This window comes from Solanum verrucosum, unplaced genomic scaffold (genome assembly GCF_900185275.1).
Source record: "Solanum verrucosum unplaced genomic scaffold, falcon-dt-bn FXZP01000103.1, whole genome shotgun sequence".
Taxonomy (NCBI): domain Eukaryota; kingdom Viridiplantae; phylum Streptophyta; class Magnoliopsida; order Solanales; family Solanaceae; genus Solanum; species Solanum verrucosum.
The window spans coordinates 4,948,267-4,971,818 of NW_026020048.1; the positions used below are offsets into that span (position 1 = coordinate 4,948,267).

Genomic DNA, 23,552 nt, shown 5'->3' on the forward strand with positions numbered 1-23,552 from the left:
ATTTTTAATTTATTAAATACTAATTTGTTAAGTAAAAGGGCATATATGAGCCATTTTATAACGACAGGGGCATATATAAGCCATTTTTTAAATGGAGGGTATATCAGCTCCAAATCATAAAGTTCAGGGGTAAATCAGGACCTTTTCCCTACATTATATACCTATTTGAATGACTACAAACTAAAAAAGAAATACAATGTTTTAAAATAAAAATACAAATGATGAGTAAAAGAAAAATACAATTTTGCAGACTCCTCCTCCTTCTTCTCCTCCTCCCCCTCCCCCTCCTCCTTCCTTCTCCTCCTTCTCCTCCCCCTCCCCCTCCTCCTTCCTCCTCCTCCTTCTCCTCCTTCTCCTCCTCCTCCTCCTCTTTTTCTTCTTCTTCTTCTTATTCTTCTTCTTCTTCTTCTTCTTCTTCCCGATTTTCTTCATCAAAACCGAATCTGAATCCGTATTCACTTGTGCATTAGTAACCCTATAGGCAAAAATCAAAATTATTAAACATGACTGTATAAAAAATCAAACAATATATGATGTATGGGTGCTAATGTAGATTAACAAAATCTACTAAATCTCAAATATGAAAACAAAATCACAATCGAGAAATCTCTTGAATTAATAAAGAGATTTCATTTAACAATCGATAAAATTTCTTGAATTAAAATATATATTTGATGAACAATTTGGAAATGAGAGTGATAATGGGTATTGATTTAATTTGGAAATGTGGGGGTAGAAACATGAAAGGTGAAGAAGGAAGGTTAATGGGTATTGGTTTAATTTTTCTTCTTCTTTTTAAACGGTTATTGGTTTAGAATTTGGTCCAATATAAGACTGTTTTCATAAATAAAATTAATTTTAAATAATAAAATCTGAATACATATTATTTTCTAAAATATTGTGATTCTGTTATTTTAAATAAATATTTTAAAGTGTTGTTGTTTGGACTAATTATGTTAGGTATTATGACTTAATTGCTAATTTTTTCTTAATTTTATATATTAGAGTAACATGTTTTGATACAATTATATTTGGCTAACGAATATAATTATTTTTGGGAAAAATTACAGAAATCCCACATTTTAATTTACTTATTACCATTATCCCCTATAAGTTTTACAAATCTCCAAAATCTCTCATTTTCGCGCATCAGATTAGTGTATCAACGCTTATATTATTGTATCTCGCGCATCAGATTAATGTATCAGCGTTTATATTATTGTATCTCTCCCATGTATCAGCGTTTATATTATTGTATCCGTTTGAAAAATTTCTGTAATTATAAACTTTTAATGGATAAATTATAATTTTGCCTTAAAAGTATGTGATTTTTGTAATTTGCCCTTTTTTTTACCAATCGCAAAAAGTGTAACTTGCTGTTACTTTTCCTATTGGACCAAGAATGAAGCAGCCCATTAATATGATGGGCCAGAAGCCCATTAATTAAAAGTGCACAAACAGTCACCGGCGCTGCAAAAATAATAGCAAAACCCCAGTCTTCGCCGTCACATTTCAACCATGGCGACGCTTAAAGAGATCTTAACACGCCGCCCTATCTCTGCCACGATCCGTCTCACCGTCGATGCGGGAGCAGCTAAGCCCGGACCACCAGTAGGGCCGGCCCTCGGTCAGTACAAGCTGAACTCCATGGCATTCTGTAAGGACTTCAACGCTAGGACCCAGAAGTTCAAGGCTGGAACACCAATGGCGGTGACTATCACCGCATTCAAGGATGGGACTTTCGATTTCATCGTTAAGTCTCCGTCAGTAACTTGGTACCTAAAGCAGGCCGCTGGAATTGATCTGGGAAGTGGCCGCCCGGGCCATGTAACGGCGTCGACGTTAACCCTAAAGCACGTTTATGAAATTGCGAAAATCAAGCAGAGTGACCCTTTTTGCCAGTACATGCCTTTGGAGTCAATTTGTAAGTCTATTATTGGGACGGCGAATTCTATGGGGATTAAAGTTCAGAAAGAGCTGGATTGATTGAAACTGCTGTGTGGGTATTTCTGTATCTTTCTCTTTTTCTTTGTAAGATTTGGAAATGAGAGTGATAAAGTTGTTTAAAGCAATGATTTTGTTGTGTAAGGAAGCATGATATGTGTTAGGGATGTTATCCTAGCAATAAAGATAGCTTTTTTTTAAGTTCATTAGAGGTATTCAAGCAAGTTCAATGCTTTTCATAATATACTGTTATTGTGAATCTTAGAGCAGAATGAGCTAAAACATGTCGATTATAATGCCACTCTTTTTTCTATTTTTGTGTGTCAGCATTAGGGCATGTTTTCCCTCAGATAGAACTAAGGATGAACAATTACTGTACAATTTTTGTTGTTGATGCACACTCTTTTACCATTATAGTATTCCCTCTAAGTAGCATCTTGGTTAGAGAAAGGACGATTGTGGTTATAAGGATGTAGCTTAGGAATAGTAGTTAATATAGTAAACCTGCTTTGTGGTGTTACATATCGATCCATACTTGGTGCATGTTGTCACAACTTATTTTACATCTTGAATTGTATGTTTAACTGTTTGTGTCTGGCTGTTCCTTTGGGTACGTCCAATAGAATTGGAATAATAGCATTAGAGAATCTATTATTTGAAAAAACATACAATACAATAATTTCTCATATCGAATTCGCTCGTGATGCACAATTGGGAATTGGTCCAACATTAACTGTCTGTTTTTGTCACCGAATACAATTAGACTCTTTAGGGTTTCCTTGGAGATCCCTTGCTTGAAATTGTAGTTAGTTTATCTCATATGTTTGATCTGTTAGATTGGCATTCTTCTTAGGATCAATCAGCACACCTTTTTTTTTTGGGTCAAATCCTCCTCATAAATTTTGCTTTTCCTGATTTTAATACTTTTCCATTGGTGATTGTCCATAATCTTAGTCATCTAAAATAGACCTATCTATATTTTCATAATGTCTTCATGTAGAAATAGATTCCTTAGCCACCTCTTGCATTTTGCATCGATTTGGCTGCTTGGTGTCTGTCTTTATGTTTAATTATCGGTCCCCTTTGCATCGCTATGCTGTTGAAGCCGTTATTGCTGTTATATTTTCTTTGCCTCAGTCTGTTCTTTCTCATTTTTCGTGCATCTAAGTTTCCTGTTGGGGGGTGTTTAGTTAGTGCCAGGTTTGATCAGTGATTGCATAGCAGTTCAAACCATCTATGAACCTATGTTCGTTAACTATTTATACTTGTATCATACTACAGCCTGCAATTACCAGGGCTCATTGAGAAAAAATCTAGCTGAAGCCAGAACTTTGCTGGTCTTATTATTGTATCGGATACAAATCCAAGCACCTTAGCTGGAAGTGTGACTTTTGTTAGTTTTAACATTGTGAACTTTGACTTTTACTTGATTGACCTGGTCGATATAGTAACTTCATTTGATCTAGACTTTTGATGCTTCTGCGTTGACATTTTTCTTTCTAGTTTTGGGCATGAAAGAGCAATTCTTTTCATGCTATGACAGCAATACGTGGTCGGTTGATTTTTGTATTTTTGGGTGTTACTGCTTTGTTGAAGTTACTGTTTTATGCTGTTCTAGTTTTCTTTAACCTAGACAATCCTGGAAGTATCTGCATTACACAATTTTACGTCGAGTAGAGGAATGCCGTAAATCTCATGAACACTCTAGTGTTACTCTTCTTTCTAGTGTGAAGAAGGGTACATAGAAGATATCTATTCACGGTTTAAGATATAGGGCCTACTTTGTTTCTCTTTACTTCCTGATCAAAAAATTATCTCTCTTTATTTTCTTTTAGTCTTAGTTCTTAGGTTATCTAGAAGTTTTAAGAGGACAGTTTACTAGGAATATTGATCTTAGGTTACTGTGGTTATTTGGATCTGATAATGCACATTTTTTGTTGTTGTATAGTCTCTTCATAGTTGTAGAGCTAATATATTGTTTGATGATGCAAATCCAACCAACTTCAACATCGTAATTCATAAAAGCAAGTTCAACTTCAGTATATATATTGACCTTTTAATTTGTGAAGTAGACAAGCTGGTGTTATGGTGACTCTTGGTTATTGGGGATTTTTAGTGCATACCTGCATGTAGTCTCTTGTTTTGTTCTGTTAAGCCCACAAGTTTACTCCAGGGTTACTGGCAGCAATGGTTTGTTCATGTGAGGTATGTCACCGCAAGTCTCTGTTCATGTTTTTGCATAAATGAAGTTTCATCCTTTTTCCAAAGCAATGATATGCCTGCTTGTGAAATGTGAGGTATATCACTAAAGTGGGTATGAATTCCACTGAAATCTTGAAAGCTATTTCTCAGTTTTGTAATCTAGATAGCTGTTTCCTAAAAAGTATTTCAGTTTATCTGGAATCTTGAAAGATCTTTATGATGCTCTGATATTCTACAACAACAACAACATACCCTGTGAAATATACACAGACCTTACCACTACCTCGTGGAGGTAGAGTGACTGTTTTCAAAAGACCCTCGACTCATATGAAAGAAGGAGACAGTGAAACTACTCAAAGGTGAATATTACTACATTTTGATGCTATAAGCATAACATTTTTGAGTTCTTTTCAAAATAATACTCATCACTTCATGAGGGATAGTTTTGGTTCAATAACACACCTTGTGTTGCATTTTTGTTCAGCAAATATCTGCATGAAAAAGGGGTAGTGTCTAGACTCCAGGTCATTACAAAAAGGAACAGTGATCTTGTCCCCAAAGTTTAATATCAAGAAAGGACAAACAAATAAGCCAAGGCGAGTCGCCACAAATGGGGTTAAAAAGAGCAAAAGTTGATGAAAAGACAGAATCTTCATATCCAAAAGGGGATTATAATTGATGAGCCACCCAAAATAAATAATTTTGGGACTTGTTGATTAGACGATAACAAGAAAGAAAAACGAACGATGACCAATAAAACATCAATCTTAACATGCTTCTGGATATTCTATGAGTTGCTGTGACTTTTCTTATTTTCTTTTAATATCACTTTACCGTCTTTTTGTTTCTACGATCAAAACACTTAGATGTTCCTGATGCTAACGTATCTTAGAAGATATGCTGCAAAATATTTAAGCACACAAATGAAAGGGTTAATAATATTAAGACACACTTCTTAATGCAAAATGTTTTAGCTTGGTGTTTGTTTCTTAATTCAAAGGATAAAAACTTAACAAATTTCAAATACTACTGTTTTACAGAAATATTTCATACACTTGAAGACCAATTCTATAATTATTCTGAGTTTTTCAAACTGCGCATTCTCTTCGTATGAAAAGTAGGAGTATGATATTGTATTTTCCATGAATTTTTTGTGCGTAATAACTATGCAACGTGTCCAGTTCGTATTAGTGATTTTCTTTATTTTAATGATGATGATGGTTGACAAATGATAATTTATTGGCAGAGCCTCCCTCCATAAATCACCAATTCAAAAGTTTTTTTGTTCCTTCTAATAATAGAGGGGGAAAAACGACGTTTTTAATGATCTTATCATCTTCTCTTTTCGACCACAAACAAACCAAAGAGAAACAAGGAGAGCAAAAGAAAACTTTCTCTAACGTTTAGTTATGAAATATCTACTTTTTAATGTTTACTATATAAAAAAATCTCTCTTACTTAAATTTACTACTAATATACAACTAATGTCTAAATCAAGGCCCCATTTCGTAAGAAAACAATTAATTTATATGTACTGATAATAATTTTTTAAATATTATCAGTGAATTTAAATCGATGCATTAGTTACTTTTTTCTTTTACATTTAGGTGTTCATTTTATTAAAAAAGTAGATGGTATACTTTTACTTGTTCAGTTTAGAAAATTAATATTTTACACTACCTATGTTATTAAGTACTATTCATTTTTAAAATAATATTTTATTTTATTTTTTTTAAAAAAAATGTCAAATCAAACCTAAACAAATAAATATCATTTAGGCTACACTCAACAAATAAAAGTTTCCTTTTCACAAGGAGCTTGAGAGATTTACGGCGTGAATTCAGATTAATCGAATATGAAAAAACAAAATAAAAACAACTACTTGTAGATGTTTAAAGGGATAAGGGTCTGAAAAATACCTCAACTTTGGTCGAATTTGCTGTTGCGATACTAAACTTTCATAAGGACCTATTATCTCCCTAGACTATTTAATACCGTATGTTTAAAATACGGTATTAAATAGTCTAGGAGGTAATAGGTCCTTATGAAAGTTTAGTATCGCAACAACAAATCCAACCAAAATTGGTATTTTTCAGACTCTTATTCCATGTTTAAATGGTTCATTCAATGACCAAGATTAGAACAAAAGAATTTATGTAGTATTTGAAATGACTAACACAATTGTCACTATTTTATTTTTGTTACATTGTTTGGTAGTTTCAACTTGCTCTGATTTGGAAATCTTACAACTCTGCATGCCCCACAGCCGTCGGCAGCTTAAAGACTAGAATATTAAACCTGAAAACTCATACCAAATATACCTTGTTTCCAAGAAGATTCAAAAAGAGAAAGAAAAAAGATTCAATCTTGATTTTTGTTCTTGTTAATCAAGTCTTAAAGTTTTGATTTTTAATATCTGGGGTTTGTGTAAAACTTTGATTGGATTCTTGATTTTGGGATAATAAGACTATGGGGTTCAAGAAAGATGAAGCAAGTTCATCTTCTCATGTTTTGAGTATCCCAAGAGAAGATACACCACTTCTTGGCAAGATTCAACATCTTTCTTCTCCTTCCAAGACTTTTGCTAATGTTTTCATTGCCATAGTTGGAGCTGGAGTTCTTGGTCTTCCTTACACCTTTAAGAGAACTGGATGGGTTATGGGTTCTATCATGCTCTTCTCAGTTGCCTTTCTTACTTACTACTGTATGATGCTTTTGGTCTATTCTAGGCGTAAGGTTGAATCCCACATCAAAGCTGCAAAAATTTCATCTTTTGGTGATTTGGGGTTTGCTGTGTGTGGACCTGTTGGTAGATTGTCTGTTGATCTTATGATTATTCTATCTCAAGCTGGTTTTTGTGTTAGTTACTTGATTTTTGTGGCTAATACTTTAGCATATTTGTTCAGCTATTCAATTGCAAAACCAGATCCCAAAATCTTGGGATTTTCACCCAAAGCAATGTATATATGGGGCTGTTTCCCATTTCAGTTGGGGTTGAATTCAGTTCCCACACTGACCCTTTTAGCCCCTTTGAGTATTTTTGCTGATATTGTTGAATTAGGAGCTATGGGTGTAGTGATGGTTGAGGATGTGATGATTTACCTCCAGAACAGGCCTGTTCTTGAAATGTTTGGTGGGTTCAATGTGTTTTTCTATGGACTTGGTGTGGCTGTGTATGCTTTTGAAGGGATTGGTATGGTTTTGCCTTTGGAATCAGAGACAAGAGACAAGGACAAGTTTGGGAAAATCTTGGGATTGGCAATGGGCTTCATATCTTTGTTGTTTGGTGCTTTTGGAGTATTGGGCTACTTTGCATTTGGGGAAGACACTAAAGATATAATCACTACTAATCTTGGGCAGGGATTGCTCAGCACCTTTGTTCAACTTGGCCTTTGCATAAACCTGTTTTTCACTTTCCCCCTTATGATGAATCCAGTCTATGAAGTAATGGAAAGGAGATTCTGGGAAGGCAGGTACTGTGTGTGGTTGAGATGGCTTATGGTTTTAGCAGTGACTTTTGTTGCATTGGCGGTGCCCAATTTTGCTGATTTCTTGTCACTTGTTGGCAGCAGTGTGTGCATTGTTTTGGGGTTTGTGTTGCCTTCTTTGTTTCACTTAATTGTGTTCAAAGATGAATTGAGATGGCATGGTTTCGTTTTTGATGCTGCATTGATTGTCATGGGCACAATTTTTGCTGTCTATGGAACCTATTCTTCCCTGATGGAGATATTAGCAAAAAAAGCTTAGTTTCTTTTCCTCATAGCATTTCATAAGATGTATATTGAAGAGATTGTTTTTATTCCTAAGCAAAGGGCAAGTAAGTCCACACTTTGTTCCTACTAGTAATTCATTTGTTAAGCTATTGTTTGTGAGTATGTTGAGGGGTGTGAGGGTCATGTTCATGTATGATTGAATATTTACTGCAAGAAGCTATAATTACTCAAAAATGGTCTATTTGGTTATCTCCTCTTTATACTATACTCCACTTGTTATGTTGTTCATTATAACATGAAGTTAAAGACTCTTGAAATTGCTTGGTAGAAATCATTTCAAAGACTAATCCTTGTATGAACTTGGTTTTTGAGGTTTCCTGTGTTATCAAAATACATGAACATTTGAAGTTCTTGTGATCATATGGATGTTTCTCACTGTGATCGAAATATGTGATACGTTAATTTATTTACACTCGGAACTAAAACAAATAGATGCATAACATATGTTTGTATATAGATGTTTTTACACTTAACTATGATTAATTAAAATATTTGTTATAGATTTTTGTTTCATTCAATGACTTTAGTATAAGAAGTTGACAGATACTTAGTTCATGAATTCAAAGATAACACATCAATATGTATTAATACTTCATCCAAATTAAGAAAAGGTATTGGAAGAAAATAGAGATGTTTTTAATAATAATATAGTAATTTTAAAAATCGAAAATCGAGATTACCTGAGTGGAGTGGACATTAGACAAACGTGAAGATTGTGTATGCCATATAAAGGACAAGTCTTATCAGTCCAATTATATTAGGGGAGCCCCCAAATGGATTTCCTTTTATGTACAACGAAAACGATTTCATTTTTATCAATCTTTTTTGTGTTATTGATTGGGATTACACAACAATGGGGTTTGAGACAGACGAAGCAAGTTCATCAACCCATGTACCTGGAGAGGATGTGCCATTTTTGGGCCAAAATCAACAACTTTCTTCTCCTTTAAAGACTTTTGCTAATATTTTCATGTCTTTAGTTGGTGCAGGGGTTCTTGGACTTCCGTACACATTCAAGAGAACAGGATGGGTAATGGGGTCTCTCTTGATCATCTCAATAGCCACTCTTTCTTATTACTGTATGATGCTTCTTGTTTATTGTAGGCGTAAGCTTGAATCCCAATTTGAAGGTGCAAAAATCTCATCTTTTGGTGATTTGGGATTTGCTGTGTGTGGACCTATTGGTCGTTTTGTTGTTGATGTTATGATTGTTCTCTCCCAAGCATGTTTTTCAGTTGGATACATGATTTTCATTGGTAATACTTTAGTATATCTGTTTAATTCTTCTGTCATAGAAACAAATCCCAGAATCTTGGGATTTTCGCCTAAATCGGTGTATATTTGGAGCTGTTTCCCCTTCCAGTTGGGGTTGAATTCAATTCCAACACTAACCCTTTTAGCCCCTTTGAGTATTTTTGCTGAAATTGTTGATTTAGGAGCTTTGGGTGTAGTGATGGTTGAAGATGTGCTAATTTACCTCAAGAATAGGCCTAGTTTAGAAATGTTTGGTGGATTCAGTGTGTTTTTCTATGGTCTTGGTGTGGCTGTTTTTGCTTTTGAAGGGATGGGTATGGTGTTGCCTCTGGAATCTGAGACAAGAGACAAAAACAAATTTGGGAAAATATTGGGTTTGTCAGTTGCCTTTGTAGCATTTTTATATGGTGCTTTTGGAGCATTGGGTTACTTTGCCTTTGGGGAAGAGACCAAGGATATAATCACTACTAATTTTCGACAGGGATCGCTTAGCTGCCTGGTGCAGCTTGGCCTTTGCATAAACCTCTTCTTGGCTTTCCCACTGATGATGAATCCAGTTTATGAAGTGATGGAAAGGAGATTCTATGAAGGCAGATACTGCTTGTGGTTGAGATGGCTTGTGGTTTTGACAGTCTGTTGTGTGGCATTGACAGTACCTAAGTTTGCTGATTTCATGTCATTGGTTGGTAGCAGTGTGAGTGTTGTTTTGGGGTTTGTGTTGCCTGCTTTTTTTCACTTGATTGTCTTTAAGGATGAGCTGGGCTGGTATAGTTTGGCTTTGGATGCTGCATTTATTTTCATGGGCACAGCTTTTGCAGTGTATGGAACCTATTCATCCTTGGCAAAGATCTTTTCAGAAATGGCTTAGCTTTTTCTTTATTTTTCATGTGAAGATATTTTTATACGATGCATATTTCGCACCCTGATAAATTTTTCAAGTTACCCTTGGCCGATGATAAACAGCATACCAACAAGAAATAAAGAAAAAAACAATATAAGATAACTTCTTTTACTACCAATCCATAATTCAATTAGTTTAGCAATACAACATAAGTGACAAGATGGAAGCACAAAATGCACCAAAAAAAAAAAAAATCAGTCGCAAGGATCCCAAATCCACCTCATAAAACAAAATACCTCTCCCATATAAACTGATAAAAAATGCTCATTATACACTTTATACATTCAATATGGGTGACCAGCAAAAGTTGTGTCCACCTTGAATCGAAAAAATAATGTGGTAGAAAAGGTCAAAATTCACATGGAAAAAAAATGTAAAAATCAAGCTAATAAAATAATAGTACAACAGAGCTTATCGTGATACTAATGCATGCCGCACACATTTTTATCTAGTCACAACATTACATACCTACAAACAACAAACTGGCCAAAAGATACAGTAAAAATGAAATAAAGACTTCGTACTAGTACTCCATCCCATCAAAACGCTTTCCAACTATCAGAATCTCTCCTTGGTGTCTGATTCTCGACCGACGTCTTAAATGGGTCATTTGAACCAAATGGATCGGCATCATCAAAAGATGTGAAACCATGACCATGATCTGTGTCCCTGGTACTACTCATGGAATCAAACCTACTTAGTGATTCGCGAGGAGGAAAGAGCCCAAAATTATAGTCAGAGTCTGCGGTGCTGCGAAATGAATCGAACCTAGCAAATGAGTCCCGTTGCTGGAATGAACCATGATCGTAGTCAGAGTCTCTGGTGCTGCGCATTGAATCAAATCTTGAAAGAGAGTCACGAGTGCCAAAAGGGCCACTATCATTCATGTTAAAGGAGTCAAATCTGGAGAAGCTGTTCGAGTTTTCTTCAAACCCTTCACTATGTCTTCGGGGCGAGTTTGTAGAACTGTACATAGGTGTGCTAGGAACTGAGTCCCCGAAGGCAAACGGACTCTTATTCTGGAACATATTATCTGCACTCGGGGAGCCTCCTGAATTATAAGCTGGTGTGCTAGGAACAGAATCAAAGAAGGGACTTTGCCTCGAGAACAAGGTATCAGTCTGAGTGAATCCAGAGTTGTAACTTGGGGTGCTTGGAACAGAATCAAAGAAAGGGCTTTGCTTCGGGAACGTGTTGTCTGAATAACTGAATCCAGCATTGTAACTTGGAGTGCTAGGAACAGAATCAAAGAAAGGGCTTTGCTTAGGGAAGGTGTTGTCTAACCCAGCATTGTAACTTGGCGTGCTAGGAACAGAATCAAAGGATGGCATTTGATTCGGTAGTGTGTTGATGGACTGTTTGGACCCCGTTTTAATAGGGGCTAAGCCCCAATCGTCATCTCCAAAAAGAGAAGATTCCTTGAGATTGTCATGATCTGAATCCTGCATAAACAAAGAAAGTAAGCAATATAACATGGACTTTCAGCTTTTGAATAATGTCAAAGGTATTCTACGAAACGAGACAAACTCTGCAAACGAGTAGAAGGTTGCCTAGACAATAATGTTCTACAACATGATAAGTTCTTCATCTAACCAACAGTTGCAAAAGTGAAAAAGAAAATGCAAAATAATCTATTTACCTTTGCAACAGAATTGACATCCCATGCAGCATCAGTGTCAAAGTTGGTATCAAACGTACCCCAGCCAGATCCATCAAAACCTTTATCCCTCGAGAACACAGATTCAGTACCCCAGTGTTCACTGCACTCGTAAAATCAAACGAAGAGATTCAGATTTATAGGGAACTGTACAATAATTTGTAGAAGGTGAAAACCCTCTACAATTGAGTATTCTAGGCAATTTGTGGTCATTGGAAAACAAAAGAATGTGGTATACTGAATCACAAAAACGAGGAAGAGAACCACCATATTACCTTTGGGCAGCATTGGGTGAACCATCAAAACTAGTCTCCTTCCTGTACAGAACATACTCAGAATTCTTTAATAGGAAACAAGAGAGCATGATAGACTAAATGGTCAAAAGAAGAGAGAACCGCCACATTACCTTTGCGCACCATGGGGTGAACCATCAAAATTGACATCCTTCCCGTACATAGACTCTTGGAATTCTTTTGACGGGCTTTCAACTGCATTACTCCTTGATGGACTATCAGTTGGACTTCTTGCTGTTTGCTGATGTCCATGTTCCATGTCACTAACTTCTCTAGCTTGTACATGGTTTGGCAGCTTATCTATCTTTGCATCAGTATCAGCATCAGCAGATGATTTTCCAGAATCATGTTCAGCTAAAGAAGATGCTTTCTCGCGAACCAATGAAGACTTCGTTTTAGGAGGGGCAATGACGTTTTTCACATCAAGTGTCAGCTCTTTCACAAATGTGAATCCTGGAAGAAAAAGAATTCAACAACAAAGTGAGCCAAATATGCCCTCACATCCAAAAGCAACACAAAGAAGAAATAAAACTGATTCACTGGCCTCTGGAGGCATTTTGAGTGTCAGCACTTCGATTAACAAGCTGACTTCCTAAAACATACCTTCATCTTCAAACTTATCCCACTCTTCATCCCAGTCTGCTGCAACCTCTTGGATGCCTGGTTGCCAACCTTCGAAAATACAAATAATAGTATGAGAAAGCATTTGAAAAGAATTTACATCAAAGAAAATTACAGACCAGAAAACACATTGAACTTAGGTACACAAATTTGACGCTGGTGACAGTGGCTAAAGTTATACACCACGCAACTCCTACTTGGCACTACAAATTGCTGACCAATGGAGAATACACACGGATCTCCAAAGAAAAAAATTAGCATCATATCATGAACTAAATGGTCATGAGGTAAATATAAAGAGGGAAGACTTGTATTTTGAATTGGAGGTTTCTTCAGAGAAATACTGGCCAAAAGAGTCAAATCCATAAACAGTCAGTAACAAGTTAATTCTCATGCCCCAATAAAGAATACACTCAAATTAGCTGGAAGAATGAAAGGCTTCGGCTTGAGATTGACCAGTGACTTTTGGATCTCTGTTATAGGCGGTCGAATGTCCAGCTAACGTGCCTCGTGGAAAATTCTTTTTGCAGGCCCGTCCAGCTCATTATATTATTTGCCAAGAATCAAGATAGGTGAAACTCAAATGGCACTTCTAAAACAGAACAGACTCCGCTAGAGTCACAATTTCTTCCAGGGAACCATTTTTTATCATCAAGATTCTTCTCAGGAACAATAGCTTAAGTCACAATTCAGCACCCAAAATAACAAGGCATTGGAGTTATATTTTCGAAAGGATCTTCTTTATTAGATTTTACTGATTTAAAAATGAAAATATAGCAATAGATGAGACAACCAAATGAAAGCTCATATCTTCACACAAAGTATAAAAGACTTGTACAATTACCAAATGGAAGCTCAAGCAGTGTAGTTGGTTTAGCTCGTAAACCATAAGTTTTGCACCGTTCATTCAGTGATTTTACTAGCTCCTCAAGGTTCACCTGAATGTGACTAGCACGGTCCTATAAAAGAGAAATGACTGCTTCAAAAAAGTTCTACTTATCTCTACCAAATTGAGTAGTGAGACGATATTCCAACCTGGATACCATCAGTCTTGCCATCTTGATCCATTTTAACAATTTCCTTGTATAGCTCCATTTTTTTCTCCTATAAAAGGTTCAGCAACATAACACCATTTAAATTCAAGCCAATTTCACATGATTTACAAAGAAAATATGAGAAAGGGAAGTTAACTTTGCACCAATGCATTTGACAAAACAAATCCACAAATACCTGAATATCCCGAAAGGTGGCCTCTTCAATTGTCAATTTAGAAGCAACATCTCCTGTCTGCTTGTATTTCTCTTCATATTTTTTAGCCAATAACTCAACCTGTCAAATTCTCCATTTTAAGTTAAACAACATATATGAGATGTGGTTTCCTATGTTCAGAAAAGTTTTTACCTCTCTTTTGTCAGCGGAAGTTCTTTGAGTGATCTCATTTAGTCTATTGTCGCATCGACTTTTGTATAAAATCTGGTAAAAGAAATAACAGGAGAACACAGACCATTATAGCGTTGTAGGATCTCTTCTTTTGGTATACAATTGTTAATGAAATTATTTACCTTAACAAAAAAAAGAATATCTAGATCTCTGAATATAATTGATTGAAGTTGAGGTGCATAAAGATCAGGCACTCACTATTTCTTGCATCTTTGCATGGTAGAACTGAATTTTTTCTTTTGCTTCCAAAATTTCCTTCTCCAATTCCATGACCTTCAATATTATAGCATAGAGGGGGGAAATTGTATTAATTAGTGTTGGCAGTTGCAAGCACTTGGAAGTAACGCAAGCACCAACCGACATAAGAAGAGGCTCCACTAGAATTAAGTTAAATTCACACATGAAGATCCATGTCTGGTCCTTCATAGCATCAAATTAACAATTAAGGAAATTCAAAAAATGCCAAATATTCATTGATTATAGTTCTCTAAACACTGAGAAATAATCAAAAGTTAGTGCTACAACTGACATGATAACCAAGGAAATTATGATAAGACAGACACAAGTCACAACAGTATCCATACCATGCATATAATTCACATTCTGAAGCAAATTAAATGTAGCATTGTTGTTTCACACATCAGACAAACTATTTGTCAATTGGTTCCGAAAGAAAAGTGTCCATTTGCCTTCTAGTACATCAGACCCAACAAATAAATACAATATAATCTAGTGTTGAAATAAAAGAAGACGGAACACACCAGCAAATACTGCCAAGTTTCCTGCAATGCACAAAACTGCATCTAGGTGCAAGTGTTAAAATGGCAATCGCATTCGCACACTTCACACTTCACTAGTAGACACATACTGTTCAAGATCCATCTCAAATTGCAATTTGTTTTCTCACTTGTTTGGTTAAAGACCCAATTCGTGAAACGTAAATTCAGATAATCATGGAAAAAGAAGGAAGTATTGGAAGAACTGAGAAAAGAGTAAGGAAGAAAGGAAATAGTAGCCGAGAAGAACAGTTAAATTTCACCTTCTTTTCTGCATCAGTTGCTTCCTGGAACTTTGAATTCAATGCATCCTGTTCCTCTTGACTAAGTTGGTCAACAAGATGCTTCTCCAGTGCAGGAACTTTAGGCTTCTGTTGACCAGACTGCACAACTTCATTGGGCTGGGGAATGGGAACTGGACGTGGAGGTCTTCCTGGAGCTCCAGAAGCCATCTGTCCTGGAACCCTTGGCCCCTGTGTTTGCTGGGAGGCTGGAAATCAAAAGAATCATGAAACTAAATCAAAAGACAAGAAACAGGAGGAGACTTATCCAGACTGATATGGATACCAAATAACATACTAGCAAAGTCCTAGACAGATTGACAGTTCTTTTTCTGCTATACAATATATACTAGAATTATATCGTGCAATACGAGGACAAATTTTTAGATGATGTTAGCTTCCCTTCTTGAAATGAGGAGGAAGAGAGTTTGATTGGGAACTGGTACCTACCTTGGAAAATAGGAGGAGGTTCAAATGAAAGATATAGATTGCCAAATACTACTAATTTCCTCCTCCTTCTATTTGGTGCACTCTCTTCAAATAAATAGAAAGTGCTTTTACTCTATTGTATGAAGCCTTATGCTTGTATTTCATACCTGAATGCTCAAACAAATGTTTTTTTCGAAAACTTTAAATATAGCTCCAACACAGCCTCCCATCAACACAAGTACCGGGTAACGCCTAGGCGCAGAACTACGGGGGTACAAGGGGGTTCAACTGAACCCCTTTGTCGGAAACTTACACTTTATATATAAGGTCAATTTACTTATTTATATATAATATTAAGTTTCGAATCCTCCTAACAGGCTGCTCGGGGATGATTGATTGATTGATCTGATTGTATGCGACGGACATGTATAAATATATTTTGATGTTGTCGTTCCTACTTAAGCCGAGGGTCTTCGAAAGCAGCCTCCCTACCCTGTGAAGGTAGGAGTAAGATCTGCGTACACACTACCCTCCCGAACCACACTTGGAGAATTACACTGGGTTTGTTGTTGAATTCCCTTAACACAATATGCACTGCAGCTCAGCGGCCAAAGGACATAATGTGTAGCCCACAGTTGTGGGTTCGAGTCTCGCTAGAGACATTCTTTTTACCTTTTTTTGAGAAAAGGTAACTTAACATAATTGGTAACATTCTTTTTACCTTTTTGAATCCCTTTGGCAAAAGTTTTGGCACCACCCCTATTTTTGCGTCCACTGAGATTTGGACCCCGGACCTCATGGTTCTCCATCCACTCCATTGAACACTAGGCCACACCCTTGGGTGCGATAGCTAATATATTTCTAAAAGATACAAAGATGACAACAATGGCCATACAATTAACTCCCAAATATGTGGGAGAAAAAGAGAAGACAACTTTTAGTGTCTCCTCTCATCCAATATAACTTGGTCTACACAGAGATATTTTAAGGCATGCTCTGGAGGAAATTTTAGGCTCAGAGATAATTTCTCAACATTCAAATAATATTATTACAGATCAAACTATGGCTACTCATATTTTGCGATTCAAGTTTAAGTAAATTGTGAATTGGGAACATTCCATATACAAAGTTACCATCAGATGAAATGCTTATAATGCAAAGAGTGAAAGAATCTTAGCATCGAACTCAACAACCTAAAGTTATGGCTGATCGGAACAAGATATTTAAAGACCACTTCGAGTGCCCTTATATCCCCTTTGTTCCAATTTATGTGACCTAGTTTGACTCAACACAGAGTTAAAGAATAAAATGAAAACTGGACACTTGTGATCCCAAACACGTCATAGCATTTGTGCAGCTCTAAAATATATGAATCTTGTTGCCTTGACCATGCTGTAACATTTGTGTTGTTACACAAGCTTCTCAATGAGGGTAAAATGGGAAGTATAAAGTTAATTGTTTCCAGTGTCATTCTTTTTGGGAACGGACAAAAAAGGATGTGTGACATAAATGGGAATGGAAATATTATACACCTCAACACCCTTCGCATTTGTAACTTGATTTTTGGGCTACCCACTATGACTTGAATGCTGACTTACAAGTATGAAAACAGGCTTACCGAAGGTTAGGCTCTGATATCATGTAATGGGGAAGAGTCTAAGAGGCTGTTTGGATTGACTTATTTTAAGTAGCTTCTTGGCTTTAAGCTCTATTTAACTTTTCGAAGTGTTTGGAAAAGACAAAAAGTGCTTTTAAGCACCTACTTTTAGGTCAAAAAAGTACAAAAATAAGCTGAAAGGCAAAAGTAGCTTTTTAACTTATAAGCTACTTAAAAAAGTCAATCCAAACACCCTTAAGTATCTAGTCGAAAACCTCAGTCTATAGATGGAGAGAATCAATACCTTTATAAACGCCTTTAGAAGCCTGTATATACTAATCAAAACAGAATCAGCTGCCCTATTTGCTAATACACATGTGCATTCACTAATCATGAGCCATGCATAATGACTATTATAAACAGAGGAAATAAATTTACCTGGTGTGTGTCTCCAAGCAACAGCACCATGTGGTGGGACAGGCTGACCAGAAGCAGGCAATAATGACTCGTCAAAAATAAGATTGGTCGGAAGGACTGAAGGAAGAGGGTGACCTTCCCTGTGCCGCTCCATCAGGTAAAGAGCAATGCAGAATTCCCTTAAAGACAGCATGCTGTCGTTGTCTTGATCAGATAAATCCCACACCTGTATCAGCACCTCTGACAAACGAAAAGCATACCATATTATTGTTCTGGAGGACCAAAAGCTCAGAGATATAAAGAAAATTCAGCATGAGTTCTTATGAGCAAGAAAGATGTTGTGCCAAGGGTCATAATAGACAGCACACCAATATCTTAAAAGACCTGTAAGAAAATTGTAGCCTGCTTAAAGTATGAAGTGCATGACCCCGACGGAACATAAAACGATGCGCTATACTAGAACTATTGAGAAGTAAAGAGTCGCCACACATTCCAAATTTCAAGAAAAGCTACTAGATGTTTGAATAAAAACCATAGTCACTGTAAGCCTTAGAATCTTATGATGCAAAGCCCTTACCAAGCAAGAAAAAGTTTGTGCAGGCAAGAAGTGAGATACCTAATCAAGTTCCACTATTTAATAGTATTGTGCATCCAACATAAGTATTTCAAATAGCCAATTTCACAGGGAGATATCATGATTAACTAAATAACTTATCTGGTTTAAGCTCTTCCAAACAAAGAATTATAGTTTGTAAGAAGTAATCCAACTTTCTAAAAAACTGTAGATGAATACGAAAAAAATTAAGGATAGATGATTTATCTTTTATAAGAATAATTGGACTCTAACATATCCACGTAGCTCTTAAATCTCTATCACTAATGAAATCTACGTAAATAATAAGTGTATCAAGGAATTCTTACTGAGACAACTTGTACTTCTAGTTAATAAATGAAGTACAATTACTCAATCTAGCAAATCAAATCTGAGTGTACACTTTTTTTTTTGGGTGTGAAGAGGAATTCATAAATGAAGCAGAATCGATACTTAGCCTCTTAGAGTCCCAGTAAGTTAGAACATGATTTTCTTTAGTTTTTGGTTCACTTGTACATATTTCAGCACTTCCCCAGCGCTGCAGATTTGATAAAACATCATTTCTCAAAAAACAATTGCGGAACAACACAGCTACCAAAGTTGAAGGGCAAATAGCAAGTTTAAGAAGATTAAGGGGCATTAAGCACTCGCCCTTCCCGCAAAGAATAATCAAACAAACTCGTGACCAACTTTCTAAAATTACAAGCTACCACAGAGATCAATCAATGTCCCAGAGTCCCAATCATCAAAATCGAAGGCTCCCCAATCACTTGATAATAACTAAAGGATACATAACACATTCAGTTGATCGTAACAAAACCAGTAATAGATATTTGTAATTACCAAATAAATATCTGTCTCGGAATTAAACAACCAGAATGAACATGGTATTTCACAAATCATCATGGCAGTAAGGAAATCAAACCTCGAGGCAGCTTCCAACTTAGAAAGAGGTTCCTTGCCTCCAGGCCAGAAATTTTTCCATCCCTGTCTGTGTCCACAGCCATAAATACTTTGCTGTACTTCTGATAATCAGACCGGTTCATTCTTGGCCAAGGAATCTGAGACTGACTAGAACGAGAATTTCCAGCTGCATTAGGATTTGCAGCAGCACTTGGCACTAAGACCTGTTGGTTTGGTCTCCCAGTCAACTGAGCTTGCTGATGCTGATTTACCGGTTGCTGTGGAAGTGCAACTTGTGAAACAATTGGGCTGACCTTTACTGGATGTTGGAGCCCTGCAGATGCAGGGACCATGGCTGGTGAGACTGGGAAGCTGCCAGCAGAAGATATACTAGGTGCGGAGTTTTGTTTTGGTTGAACTGATGCAACTGAAAAAGCATCTCCGAAAAGCGAGTCAGATGCAAATCCATTTCCTGAAACTGGAACGGCTTTAGGATCCTTAACATCTGGCTGGTTACCACGCAGAGTTGCATCATTTAAATTTGATGAACCTGGTGTTGCCAAATAAGTAGTCTTTTGTTGGTTCTGTTGTGGAGAAGCATGATCAAATCCATCCTGACTTCTAGAATTTATACTGATATTAGGAGCTTGGGAAGTAACAGCTGCTTGGGAGCCACCATTGCCAGAAAGCCAATCAGAAGAATTGGCAGGACTAAAAGCTGCCATGGTACCACCTGGCATTCCTTGACTAGAAACACCTGGTTGAGACGGGAAACTGGTGCTCGGAACAGAGGGTCGAGGAGGCCGCATATACTGGCTCTGCTGAACTGGTAAACCCTGTTGACCCCTAATGCCAAAACTTGGTGCTGCTGTTGGAGCAGCACGAAAAACTGGAGGCACTGCAGCACCAGTGACTGGAGGCACTGCAGAACCAACTCTATTCGCTGGACGAGGACCTGTTACAGCTGCAAGGTTTATCTGTGGGGCAGGAATTTTAGCTGAAGTTGGCGTAAATAGTGCAGCTTTCACTATTTCTGGGGTCAACTCTCGTTTCTGCGCCACTGTAACAAGCTTAAGATAGTTGAAAAATTCCTGGCGGCTAAGGAAACCGGTACGACTTTGATCAACATATGTCCATATCTGCATAAAGGCAAAAGAACACGTGAACTGTAGTAAAAAGACATGGGGAAAATGATAGATCCAGACGTTAGACAGGAGCTGCAGATGGACATATCTGCATAAAGGCAAAAGAACACGTGAACTGTAGTAAGAAGACGAGGAAATTGATAGATCCAGGCGTTAGCAGGAGTTGCAGATGGACTATTTACGAACTATAACTTCTTCCACATCTAGATTATCTTGCAATCTGTTTCTAGACCTGTCTTCTGGCAAGCATCATAATTGTTGTTGTACTACTTTATCAAGTATCAACAACAATAATATCTGAGTCTTACCACTCTAGCAGCCTGAACCACAGAGCTATCTGCAACTTTTGTTACATTCTCAAGTGGCTCTAACACATTTTAGTAATCGTCCTAGTTTCAAATTTCAAACTCTACTATTTACTATCTTCTATTCTAAGTTACCAGACTGCTATTCATTTTGTTATATTACTGGACATAAACGTTAAGATTTCAAAAATTAAAATATGCATAGCCATTTCACTAATACTCCGACTAAACTTTTCATGTATCTCATATCTGCTACCCGTTTTCATATTGTTTCCGTTGAGTTCCAAATATTCATCAAACGCAACTATTGTAAATTTATCTGCTTCTTTTTACTGAATTAAACCATGTCTTTCCACCCGAAGCACCCAATTCCTGCTGCATAGCAAGAAGGTTGAAAACTCAAATGACCGGAACACTTCAAGGTATTTGACAATAAAATGTTTTGACCCCACACCACTGTAGCAATCATAGTAGAACAGGTATAAGCCATCAATAGAAATAAATCAAGTCATGGAAGAAGAGGTAGAAAGGCATGGCATTGCAATGAGAAGTGAGGCAAACCAACATCCATATGTTAGTTTCACTGGGTGGGGGGGTAAGGTCTACCTACACTCTACTCTCCCCACCCACTTTGGTGGATTTCACAGGTGGTATATTGTTGGGATTCAAACCAAATACGGATTAACAAGTAATAGTAGCAACTGGACTTGCAACAATTCAAATCACCGAAAAAAGACGCATACTACATGATAACTTAGTAAACTGTCGATAACTAGCTTCAATTTCCTTACTTCTCCTTCACTCTAGTAGATGAAGAAGGAAGACAATAAGAGAACACAGAAGTGGACGAACGAACCTGAGCAAGGACTGGTTTAGGCAAATTAGAGCCTTGAAAGAAGGCAACAGCCTCAGCACCACTGATCCGACCATCCTGATCCAAATCTGCTCTGCGAAAATAAGCCTCAAATTGATCCGTTTGGTTCTGCGCAGCCATTACTGAACCGATTCAATCAGCTTGAGAATACTGAATTAGATCTGCGATAAGGAATTAGGGCAGGGAATTAGAGAGGTTTAAGAAGATCCCAGGTGGTGATCCGCCGCCGCCGGACAGTGGGCAGTGGTGGGATCGATAGGCGGAGGATCGAGAAAAGTGATGTCAGAAGTTCGATGGGGTTTGTGCTTCGGACAGCACAATGCACATTGCATTACTCTCTCTTTTGATTGCACCTTCACACCTTTGTTTTTTTTTTGTTTAAAATAAACTATGCTTTTTTTCGACAATATCATCATTGTGTGCTGTAAATTTTGTGTTTATCTACTCAATTTCAATTTGTTTATTTAATTTTTATTTAATAAAAAAAAGGTTATATAAAAAAAATTAAATAATATAATTTTAAATTAGAGATATTATATTCTATATATAATAAGCTATAATGCAAATATTTTTATATTATTTAGTTACATTGTAACTATCTTGTTAGCTTTCAACCAAAAGAAGTACTTCTTTTAAATAATAAATATGTCATTGTATGAGCTATTTATTACTCATTCCTTTTGAATTTGTTAATCTGATTTTGATCTGACACATAGTTTACGAAAGTAAATTAGATTTTGAGAAAAAATATTAAGTGATACTTGAAGTTCTCCCAGATTTTCAAAAAAACACTTTAACTTTGTGTGCGTCCTATTACCCCACAAAACATTCAAAATCACAATAAATACACATTTTTTACACAATATTTCCACTTTGGACAAAAATATCCTTCGAATGTGCAATTTCTTAAAAACAAAAGGTGGGACCCATTATTAATGTATTGAAGGATGCTTTGGTAATTTCCTATGATGAATTCGTTTTGTTTGTTTCTTTTAAATTTATTTTACTATACTAAATAATTGTATAAACTATTATAAATCACGATAATTAATTACTTAAATATTTAAAAGATATGAAAATATATAAAAGATCTGATTGACTCTTCAAATTTTACCGGTGACACATAAATTGGGACAAATAAAATAATATATATTATTTGAAAATTTCTTAGAAAGTACTATAAATTACAGTAATTAACAGCTAGAAATATTTCAAAGACAAAAAAAAATGATTGAATCTCAAATTTTTTTTAGTACTACATAAATTGAGAAAGAAGAAATCACCTCTATTATTTGAAAATGGCGTAAAAGTATTACAAATCATACAATAAGAATTAACAATTTAAAATTTTAAAAGACTTTAATGCTTTATACTTATTCTATTTCCACTTTGGACAAAATATCCTCCCAATATGCATATTTTTTAAACAAAAAGTGGACCCATTATTGATGTATTGAAGGATGCTTTGGTAATTTTCCTATGATGAATTTGTTTTGTTTGTTGTTTAATTTTTTTTAAATATTTGTATAAAATATTATAAATCACAATAATTATTTACTTAACTATTCAAAAGATATAAAATTATGTAAATGATCTGATTAATTCTTCAAATTTTATCAGTGACACATAAATTGGACAAATGAAATAATATATATTATTTGAAAATTACTTAGAAAGTACAATAATTTACAGTAATTAACAATAGAATATTTTAAAGACAACAAAAATTGATTGAATCTCGAAATTTTATTAGTACCACATAAATTGAGAAAGAAAAAATAACCTTTATTATTTGAAAATTGCATAAAATATATTACAAATCATACAACAATAATTAGCAATTTAGAATGTTAAAAGACATAAAAAAAATTTTACCATGGTTAACAATAATTAAAAATTTAAAATATTTTAAATTAATATTCAAATTTGATTAACTCTTTAATTTTGTCTTTGTTACATAAATTGAAACAAAAAATGATACATATTGGGTCTGTGCTAGCACGGGCTCCGATGTCTAGTACTAATAATACTCTACAAATAGGAAAGTAGTATGTCTAACTACCTACAAATATTCTATTTTAGTTTTTGATTTACCCCTATAATCATGGATCATGTATTCATTGAGTTGAAGTTATATATGTCTTGCAT

The 23,552-nt window shown here is 35.9% G+C and overlaps 4 protein-coding genes across 4 annotated transcripts; 3 read left to right on the forward strand and 1 right to left on the reverse strand.

Annotated features, from left to right (window-relative positions):
- The first annotated feature begins 1,485 nt into the window (after positions 1–1,485).
- Positions 1,486–2,148, forward strand: LOC125822033 (uncharacterized). Its single transcript, XM_049501411.1, has one exon. It carries the CDS (start codon positions 1,519–1,521, stop codon positions 1,984–1,986), a length of 468 nt encoding a protein of 155 aa, XP_049357368.1. The 5' UTR covers positions 1,486–1,518; the 3' UTR covers positions 1,987–2,148.
- A 4,261-nt stretch (positions 2,149–6,409) lies between these two features.
- Positions 6,410–8,058, forward strand: LOC125822028 (amino acid transporter AVT3B-like). The gene has a single exon (XM_049501405.1). It carries the CDS (start codon positions 6,616–6,618, stop codon positions 7,891–7,893), a length of 1,278 nt encoding a protein of 425 aa, XP_049357362.1. The 5' UTR covers positions 6,410–6,615; the 3' UTR covers positions 7,894–8,058.
- A 714-nt stretch (positions 8,059–8,772) lies between these two features.
- On the forward strand, positions 8,773–10,041 carry LOC125822029 (amino acid transporter AVT3B-like). The gene has a single exon (XM_049501406.1). The coding sequence runs from the start codon at positions 8,773–8,775 to the stop codon at positions 10,039–10,041; it is 1,269 nt and encodes a 422-aa protein (XP_049357363.1).
- Positions 10,042–10,423: 382 nt separating this feature from the next.
- Positions 10,424–21,757, reverse strand: LOC125822018 (uncharacterized). Its single transcript, XM_049501393.1, has 14 exons — positions 21,387–21,757; positions 19,103–20,219; positions 17,607–17,825; positions 15,125–15,351; positions 14,284–14,358; positions 14,047–14,118; positions 13,876–13,974; positions 13,681–13,749; positions 13,490–13,604; positions 12,628–12,696; positions 12,138–12,477; positions 12,007–12,048; positions 11,714–11,834; positions 10,424–11,516 (listed from the first exon to the last, which is right to left on the reverse strand). Exons 1-14 carry the CDS (start codon positions 21,522–21,524, stop codon positions 10,614–10,616), a joined length of 3,606 nt encoding a protein of 1,201 aa, XP_049357350.1. The 5' UTR covers positions 21,525–21,757; the 3' UTR covers positions 10,424–10,613.
- Positions 21,758–23,552: the final 1,795 nt, after the last annotated feature.

What these genes read in the sequence shown, in the direction of transcription:
- LOC125822033 (XM_049501411.1), top strand. Translation starts at nt 1,519, where the DNA reads ATGGCGACGCTTAAAGAGATCTTAACACGCCGCCCTATCTCTGCCACG.
- LOC125822028 (XM_049501405.1), top strand. Translation starts at nt 6,616, where the DNA reads ATGGGGTTCAAGAAAGATGAAGCAAGTTCATCTTCTCATGTTTTGAGT.
- LOC125822029 (XM_049501406.1), top strand. Translation starts at nt 8,773, where the DNA reads ATGGGGTTTGAGACAGACGAAGCAAGTTCATCAACCCATGTACCTGGA.
- LOC125822018 (XM_049501393.1), bottom strand. Translation starts at nt 21,524, where the DNA reads ATGGCTGCGCAGAACCAAACGGATCAATTTGAGGCTTATTTTCGCAGA. An exon ending in CTTCCGCTGACAAAAGAGAG is followed by an intron (nt 13,975 to 14,046) that starts GTAAAAACTTTT and finishes AGAATTTGACAG; the next exon opens with GTTGAGTTATTGGCTAAAAA. An exon ending in GGATAAGTTTGAAGATGAAG is followed by an intron (nt 12,478 to 12,627) that starts GTATGTTTTAGG and finishes TTTTTCTTCCAG; the next exon opens with GATTCACATTTGTGAAAGAG.